The sequence below is a fragment of the Mastomys coucha genome, unplaced genomic scaffold (genome assembly GCF_008632895.1).
Source record: "Mastomys coucha isolate ucsf_1 unplaced genomic scaffold, UCSF_Mcou_1 pScaffold20, whole genome shotgun sequence".
Classification (NCBI taxonomy): Eukaryota; Metazoa; Chordata; class Mammalia; order Rodentia; family Muridae; genus Mastomys; species Mastomys coucha.
In genome coordinates, this window is record NW_022196903.1 from 117,843,318 (window position 1) to 117,852,679 (window position 9,362).

The 9,362-nt window shown below is 48.4% G+C and overlaps 1 protein-coding gene across 7 annotated transcripts in view; it reads right to left on the reverse strand.

Moving 5' to 3' along the window:
- Positions 1 to 5,387: 5,387 nt before the first annotated feature.
- Cops7a (COP9 signalosome subunit 7A) overlaps positions 5,388 to 9,362 on the reverse strand; it is an 8,268-nt gene continuing 4,293 nt past the window's right edge. For 3 of the 7 annotated variants that reach the window (XM_031383394.1, XM_031383390.1, XM_031383392.1), the window contains exons 5-8: positions 8,631 to 8,833; positions 7,399 to 7,504; positions 7,089 to 7,240; positions 5,388 to 6,051 (exon numbers count right to left, since the gene is read on the reverse strand). In XM_031383394.1, coding sequence (XP_031239254.1) covers positions 6,006 to 6,051; positions 7,089 to 7,240; positions 7,399 to 7,504; positions 8,631 to 8,833 — 507 coding nt within the window. In that variant the 3' untranslated portion in view covers positions 5,388 to 6,005. Of the gene's footprint in view, positions 6,052 to 6,085; positions 6,922 to 7,088; positions 7,241 to 7,398; positions 7,505 to 8,630; positions 8,834 to 9,362 lie in introns of those variants that run through there. The other 4 variants (XM_031383396.1, XM_031383395.1, XM_031383391.1 and 1 more) reach the window with 2 other exon arrangements.

Here is a 9,362-nt window from a genome sequence, read left to right on the forward strand (position 1 = left end):
GAGCTAGTCTACCTCTACAGATGTAGATGTAGGACGTAGGACTCTCAGCTCCTCCTGCACCATGTCTGTCTGGATGCTGCCATGTTCTCTGCCTCCTGAGTCCTGGGTGATAATGGACTGAACTTAACCTGTAAGCCAGCCCCGATTAAATGTTGTCCTTGTAAGAGTTGCTTGGTCAGGGCTGGTGAGATGGCTCAGCCGGTAAGAGCATGGATTGCTCTTCCGAAGGTCATGAGTTCAAATCCCAGCAACCACATGGTGGCTCACAATCACCTGTAATAAGATCTGATGCCCTCTTCTGGTGCATCTGAAGACAGCTACAGTGTACTTATAATAAATACACAATAAATAAATCTAAAAAAAAAAAAGAGTTGCTTGGTCATGGTGTCTGCTCACAGCAGTAGAACCCTAAGACAGAAGAAGACATCACCCCATACTCCACTTCCCAGAATGCTTGACACACATGCTCTATACAACTTCAGGCTTTTCAGTCACTACAGTCACCAACTGTTGAGAGTTGGTTTGCTGCTTTGTATTGTAATGCTAAGTTCTAGGCCTAAGAGTGAATTCTAGTTTATAAGCTTTTGGGGTTTTTTTGTTTGTTTGTTTTTTGTTTTTTGTTTTTTTTTTTGAGACAGGGTTCTCTGTATAGCTCTGGCTGTCCTGGAATCCACTCTGTAGACCAGGCTGGCCTCGAACTCAGAAATCTGCCTGCCTCTGCCTCCCAAGTGCTGGGATTAAAGGCGTGAGCTGCCACCGCCCGGATTGTTTTGTTTTTTCAAGACAGGGTTTCTCTGTATAGCCCTGGCTGTCCTGGAACTCACTCTGTAGACCAGGCTGGCCTCGAACTCAGAAATCTGCCTGCCTCTGCCTCCCATGTGCTGGGATTAAAGGCGTGGGCTGCCACTGCCTGGCAAGGTAGGTAGGTTTTGAGTTACCTGGTTGGAGGTGAAGCTAGAGGAAGTGAGGGGAGACCACGAGGGAGAGAGGGAAGGTGCTATGAGGGGAGATGAACCATGGGCACATAGTCACCAAGGGTATGGGGCACACTGTCTGGGAGGCAGCCAGGCCAGCAGTTAGAAAGTAGATTAGAGGTAACCCCCCCCCCCCAAATCTTGTCATAGCCACATAAAACAGCCACAGTCTGACTGTCACTTGTGTATAAGCTGGTCGGGGATAACCATAAATCCCCAATTTATGATTGGTTCTACTACACCAACTTTCAGATTTTAAAAAAAGGAAAGGGTTGTCTATTCCTCTCGGGAGGAGCACTAGAGGGCTACAGGTTAACATTTCTATGAGCAGGAACTCACCCTGCTTCTCCTCCCAGGATGGCCCACTTCCTCCTCCTCAGCTCTCTCCTGGTACAGCCTCCAGTTTGTTTAAAAGTCACATCCTTTGTTGGGTTTTGTTCTGTTTTTTGACCTCAGGCAAGATGTAGCTTTCCAGCCACCACTAGTTAGCTCATCCACTAACGCCTCCTTATAACCACACACACTTGGCACCAGCGGAAGACACGTCCTGTCTTGCTCACTTTCCGCACTCAGTCACCTTGGCTCACCCTTCCCAGATGGTGGCCCAGCCTTTCCCTGTTCTGCAGAGCCCTGCAGTGTCAGCCTTCAGTTCCAGATTGTCATTAGTTTGGGCAAGAGTGCTTCATACCCAGGACTCCACAGCTTAGACCTGAAAACCATGGAGGGTGGAAAATACACATTCTAGAGATTCTAGCATGTTTAGTGTGTGTATGTGCACACATGTGTACCATGTGCATGAGAATGTACGGAAGTCAGGACAAGTTGAGGGAAAACTAAGCCATCTCAAAATCCTGGAACTTACTCTGTAGACCAGGCTGGCCTCAAATTCAGGTCCTCTGCCTTCCCACTGCTGGGATTAAAGGTGTGCACCAGCACCACTTGGCTTATGTAGGAACTTTGATGCTGGTGGTCCATAGAAATACTGCTGTTGGTGAGCTCTTTTCATCATGGCTACCTGAGCTCCCTGCTTTCTCCCACCCTCTTGAAAACAGATTGTGTGACCCAGTGGTGGAAATTACTGTGACTTCACCTTGTTGGTGTCATCTTTCTGTTCATGTTATGAAGATGGGGACTACCTGAGTGGACACTAACTATTGGCCAGTGACCTGGTAGGGTCCTCAGTCCAGTCATCCATGAAGTGACTCCTGATGACCACTACTGAGTCTAGAGGCCAAGTCGGCCACACTTGATCCTTGAGAGAACCATGACCTTGCTAAACACCTTTACTTTTATGGTACTGGAGATCAAACCCATGCCAGGCAACTATTCCACTGAGTTACAGTCAAGCCCATTGGCTCACAACTTATTTGCAGCCTTGTGAGAAACACTGAAGCAAGAATTCTTATGGTACAACCAAAGACATTATGTTGGGGGGATTTGTCTTGCAACAGGGGCTTGCTCCACAGACCTGGGTAGTCTGTTACCATGTAGCCTATGCTAGCCTCAAACTTGTAGCAATTCTACCTGGTGTCTAAATGCAGAGATAGACGACAGGCCTACACTGCCATGCCTAGTGAAAATGCTCCCTTAAGCCTCTGAAAGTTCAGGCTGGTTTCCTGCACGGGTTGACAAAGTGCTTCATGCCTCCCCAAACTCTGCTCTACCACTCTGCACCACTTAGACTTCTCACCTAAGTAGAGGAATATTCCCCTCCCACTTAGAGTTTTAGCAACCTTTTAATGTATGGATTTTACGGGGTTTTCTTGAGTTGTTATTATTGTGGATATGGTTGCATCTGTGTGTGGCTATGTTCAAGTGCCAATCATTAAATCCTCATGGAGCTGAAATTATAGGCAGTTGTAAACCATGTACTGTGGGGGTTGGGACTCCAACTTGGGTCCTTTGCAAGAGTAGTATGCACGCTTAAAACACTGAGCCAAGTCTCCCACCTCTGGGGATTTCTGATCTCTAACAGAATTTTATAAACTACCACACAGTAAGTTCCAGGTCAGATTCCGCTATATAGCAAGATCCTGTTTCAAAAGACAAAAGGGAAAATTCTATAAAACACCAACTGTAGGTATGTATGATGGCCTGTAATCCCAGCACTTGGAGATAGAAGCCAGATGGTCAGGAAACCCTGCCTCCAACCAAAGCAAACTAAACAGACTGAGCAGGGGATGGATGGGGAACAATCTCTATCCCATAGGGAAACCAAGAACCACCACCAACAAAACTATGGAAACCCACTACTTTGTAAGCTGATTTCTATTTTATTTTAAATATTTCAAGGTTTTGTAGGGAGGGTCTGGAGAAATGACTCAGTGTGTAGGAGCACAGGCTGCTCTTGCAGAGAACCCAAGTTTGACTCCCAGCACCCACTCAGTGGCTCAGAACTCTGTAACCCCAGTTCCTGGGGATCTGATGGCTCTTATGGCCTCTGCTGGCACCACTCAGGCACACGTATGGTGCACAGACACAAGCAAGCAAGCACACACACACACACACACACACACACACACATACATTAAATTAAAAATTTAAAAACAGAAATGTATACTCACTTGCTATTGTCTTCAGTTTTGCTTGTTTTTAAATGTTATTTATGAACACCTCCAGCACACACACACACACCCTGCAGGAGCTCATTCTCTCATTCCATGCAGGGCCCAGGGATTCAACCCATGGTTTTATTGGACCTGGAATCAAGAGCTCCTTACAGGTTGAGCCTTGTCAGCTCAAGGGAGTAGGTACCTATTACACAGGGTGTTGGCATTAGGGATCAAAGTTACGGTCTAAGGAGCAGGAGGTAAACACTCCACCACTGAGCTACACCAGCTTAGCTAGCTCTTGTGTATTTTTGAGAGAGGAATTTAATATGTAGCTCAGGCCAGCCTTGACCTTGAGAGCCTCCTGCCTCAGCCTGACAAGCTGGAACAAGGCTATACCACTGTCTCTGACTGGCTTAATCACTTTTTAAGTCTTTGAGAGTCTGGCAGGTCAGTCCTCACCTTCTGCCTTGTTTGATGGAGGGTCTCTGGTCACCACACACACCCCTTCCTCCACTGTGTGCCCACTTAGCTGGCTCATGAGCTCCCCAGGTGTTCTGTCTTTATTTCTCTTGGAAGCGCTGGGGTTACAGCCATACCCTAGCACAATCTACAATGGATTCTGGAGATCTGAATTCAGGTCCTAAATCGTGCACAGCAAACAGGTTATCTACTGAGCCATGTCTCACTTTAGCCCCTGCCTTAAGCATTTATCATGTTTCATGTGTGTCAACTCTGGACTTTCCAGACGATTTAGGGCTGGATATCTATGACTGCAACACAGGAGGGGTCAGCATATATGAGCATGTGTGTAGATGGTATGGCTCTTGTTTAGAGGACTTCCCTAGTGCCATGAGCACATGGAACCCATAACCTTTGAACAAATGTCATCATTAAAAGCTGAACACTCAGGCTAGAGAGATGGCTCAGTGGTTAAGAGCACTGACTGCTCTTCCAAAGGTCCCGAGTTCAATTCCCAGTAACCACAGGGTGGCTCACAACCATCTGCAATGTGATCTGACTTCCTCTTCTGGTGTGTCTGAAGACAACTACAGTGTACTCATATACATAAAATAAATAAATTAAAAAATAAAAAACAAAAAACAAAAAACTTGAGCACTCAACAGGCATAGTGGCATGCCTTTAATTCCAGCACCCAGGAGGCAGAGGCAGATCTCTGTGAGTTTGAGGCCAGCCTGGTCTACAGAGCAAGCTCCAGAACAGCCAGAGCTACACAGAGAAACGCTATCTTGAGAAACCAAAACCAAAACCAAAACAGAAACAATCACTTCTTCCTCAGCAATTCTCCTCCCTTCCCCTTCGCTCTGAAAGCAGAAGGCCTCCTAGTACATCACAACCACACTGCACTGTGTTGGAGGGAGAGATATGATACAAACAGTCCCCTTCCTTAGGAATGAAGCCAGGCAGTTCAAACCCAGCTTGGGATTTTAGAGCTGTTGACTACAGAAGGTTGGGCTGAACCAACCTACAAGAAAAGGAGATAACTACATTACGAGGGATCTGAGGGCTGGTTCACACCACCAGAAACCGGCACCTTCTATACACTGGAGCGCCTGGGGCGTTTATTTCAGAGGCGAGAATTGACTAGCTTATTTCAAAAAGCTGAGAAACCAAGAGTATAATCTAAATCAAGTTTGGTGGTGCACACCAATGATCCCAGTGCTCGGCTGGAGGCAGGAGGATCCTAAATCCAAGGCCATCCTGAAATACAAGACTGTCTCAGAACTATACCACCACCAAACACACACACCAAACCACCACCACCAGGATTTTGCCCCTACTTTCTGGTCCAATGATAGCAAGCTTTAGAAGCAATTAAAAGTAAGTTGTCTATAGCCAGGCATGGTGGTACATGTCTTTAGTTCCAGCACTCTGGAGCAGAGGTAGGGAAATCTGTTAGTTGAACCAGTCTGGTCTATAGAGTGCATTCCAAGAGAGTCAGTGCTACATAGAAAGACCATGTCTCAAAGAAAGGAAGGAAGGAAGGAAGAAAGAAGGACTCTGTCCTAAATCCTCAGCTAGAGAACAGCACAGGCCCAGTTAACACTAGACCACTGGGTTCTCAGACAGCACTCCACACTTGAGTGAGGGTTCAACTGCCACTCAAGTTAGTGAGCACTTCCCACCTCTAGGGGGCAAGCAGTGCTCTAGGCTAATCTCCTGGCATACATACATCTTGGAAACTTTTAATTTGAACAAAAGGGACAGAGACCAACAAATCTAATAGGTTTATGTGCTTTCAACGTGAAAAGCTGAGTTCACTAGGGACACCTCCCTTGTGAGTCTCTGAGGTGGAAGGAAGCAGACTGCACTGCGGTCCTTGGGCAGGGACAGTCATGGTCAGTCTGCATCTCCACTGTTAGGACATGGCGGTGCTGACCAAGGGCTGAGGGATGAGCAGTCTGTCCAGGGTCTAGGCCTCCTAGCCTAGGCCCAGAGTCTGCATGGTATCTGGTTCTTTTCACTTGGCACTTGGCTTTACCGTGGACCGGGGACTAGTCTTCTCCCTGTTAACAACATCAAAGACAGGAGAGGCCCAGCTCCCGGCATTGTTACAGAGATTTCTCATAGATTTATTTCTGTGTCATGTTATATAGACCTATTCATATATACTTTTTACTTTTAATATACAATCTATATTTCCTTCCCCACCAAAACCATAGGAGGAGATATAAATCCTTCCAGGGTTTCCACTGGGCTTCCTAAGATGATTAACTAACAAAGAATTGTTTCTTAACATCTCAAAAATAGCTGTTCTCAGGCTCTGGGGTCACTGAAGCAGCAGTAGCTCCAGGCACTGGAAATGAGAGAGGACAAGAAACAAGTGTAGTGTGATGGGGTTTGATGGGGTTCTGGGAAGAAACTGTGCAGCGCCTCCCAGGTAGCAGACCGGCTCCAGAACTCTAAGGCTGGGATGAAGGCGAAGACCCCACCCCCTTCCCCATGGCTTTTCAGATGCAGCCCACTAGGCAAGGGGAGGAGGAGGAACTGCAGATTAGGCATGCAGGGGTAAGTGTGGGTGGTGAAGAGCCAGCACCCTCCGTAGGACTGCCAACCTGCTCAATGACAGGGGTAACAGGCAGACACAGTGCTCGAGAATGATGAGAGCAAGCATGGCGGGGAGGAAGCATGGAACACGTAAGAAGTACCAACATAACATGACCTGTACTGGCCTCCTCTCTACACAGGATGTGGCTTATGCTTGGGGGTGGAGGAGATGAAAGTCATGAGCTAGCATTATCAGCTGGCCAGGGGCACAGGAAGGCTCTGAGGACTCCTAAGGGGTAGGCAGGTAGGCAGCTGGGACCCCACATTCCCAGGGAAGAAACAAGTCCTTTCAGTTCGACTTGGACCAAATCTTGGCGCTCCCTCGGAGTCTGGCAAGGGGAAGAGAGAGAGAGGGGATGCAAGGGGTCCCCTAAATCCTGGAGGACACCCACACTCCCGACCCCATGCAAATGACTAAATCAAGCGGAGCAGCCAGGTCCCTGAGGTCAAAGTGGGGTACCCAGAGACAGGCGAGGCGGCTCCCGCATGGGCTCACCCCTTGCCCTTTGAGGCTTTCTTGCTGGGCTGGCGCTGGTTGGTGCCAGAAGCCGGTTCTCTCAGCTCGGTCAGGTGCTGCTCAGGATCCTGTGAAGTGGCTGCAGCAGCAGCTGCAGTTGTAACTTTAATGGTTTTCTTAAGGTTGGCAACCTGTCAGGGTGAAAGGAATAGGGGCTAGCCAAAGGAGCTTCCAGAACCGGACAGGCCTATTGTTCGATCGGTCGGCCTCAGCCACACCACAGCCCCAATGCTCAGGCCAGGTGCCCAGGCTGGGGAGCTCGAGTTCATCTCGTTCCCTGTCTGCTTACCTCACTCTCGATCTGCTGCTTCAAGCCCAGCTGCTGCTCCTTGTGCTGGTTGGCACGGCTGACTTGTTCTTCAATGCCTGACAGCACAACCTCACAGCCTACGCACCTGTGGGAATCAGGGCAGATGAGAAGCGTCAGAAGGAGGCAGTGATCAGAGCCTCATAAAAAACAGAACAAACAAAAGCAAAAACCTCAAAAGCCAGCCTCCGAGCAGGACTGGAAACCCTTGCCTGAGCTGGAAGCCCTCCTCAGGGCGCCTGGGAACCAGCCACAAAGGTATTTCTTCCCAGCAACCCCCAGGGCAGGAGAAGGAAGTAGTTGAGTGCTGCAGAAAAGGTTGGTGGGGGGTGCGTGTGCCTGGAGAAATGGCTCAGTGGTGAAGCCCACGCACTGCTCCTCCAGAAAACCTGAGTTAGACCCCCAGCATCCACATCAAGTGGCTCATAACCACCAGCTCCAGGGCATCTGACCTCGTGGCCCTGTGAGCACCTGCACTCATCTGCATCCCCTCTACCTCTCTATCACACACACATAACTAAAAAGAAAAGTAGGGCTGGAGAGATGGCTCAGCAGTTAAGAGCACACCGACTGCTCTTCCAGAGGTCTTGAGTTCAATTCCCAGCAACCACATGGTGGCTCACAACCATCTGTAATGAGATCTGACACCCTCTTCTGGCATGTGTCTGAAGACAGCAACAGTGTACTCACATAAAATAAATAAATCTTTAAAAAAATAAAATAAAATAAAAAAAGAAAAAGAAAAGTAAATCAAAATAACAAGATGAGAGCAGGAACCAGAAAACAAAAGTGGGAGAGCCAGGCATGGTATGTATAGCAGCGCACGTCGGAACCAGGGCGCAGAGGCAGTGTTTCCAATTCAACGTCAGCTTGGGGTACACAGCAAGATTACAATGAAGTTCGACAGGGATACAAAGAGGAAAAGGAAGAGACCCATCTTGGCCCCTGGTGTTATGTGCGGTTGCCCTAAACTCATAAACTCAGCCTTCGACAGTGACAAGCCTTCCACTAAGCACAGCTCCCACTAAGCACAGCTCCCATCCCTTTGCCCCGTTCCTGCCCAACAACCCTGACTCTGCACCCAGGGTCCCTCAGAAGCGTTGGGAAGAAAGCATTGGTCTCTTTCTCTCTCCTAAGCTAACCTTCTGCAGCTCAGTCCAGGCATTCTTCTGCTTGTATAAGAAGGGAGGGGTCAAGGCCTGACAAGTTCTCACCACTCTTGCAGGGTCTGGGCGATGGCACTGAGGTCCTGGCGCTGGATGTCCCGCCCAATGCTGTAATCAACTTCTAGCCGCTGATTGCGCTGGTCCAGAGAGCCACGGAGAACATCGGCATACACAGCCTCGATCACAAGGTCTTCCAGCTGGCGCACATTACGAAGGGCAAGGGCCTCCAGCAACACTGCATATGGGATACACTGGGTCCAGAGGTCAGAATTTGTGGGGTTCAAAGGCAGAGGACTTTCCAGACTCCTCTTCCAGTTCTTCCCCAGTGCCCAAGCCCACATCCCTCCACTCCTATCCATAAACCATTTCCTGGAAAATGGTGGTTCTAAAGTAAGATGGATTATGGCCTCAAAAACATCACTAGAAAAGGATAATCTCTCAACCTGTATTTCCTTCCTTCCTTTTCTTTCATGGTATTCTGACATGGGTCTCATTCTATAGCCCAGGCTGGCTTGGAACTCAATTATGTAGTCCAGGCTAGATCTGATCTCACATTAATCCTCTGCTTCAGACTCCCAAGCGCTGGGCTTACATGAGACACGACACTAGACTCAAAAAGGACAATCTTAAAACATGACAGAAGCTCTCCTACTATGCCCACCTCCCACTGTGTAGTCAAAGAGTGTGACATCTTCCTGGTGCCATTTCTTTGGCTGTAGCTAAGGAAACCGTTTTAGATCAGCTTGACATCAGAGGATAGGAGGGGTCTGGAGTTTCTGG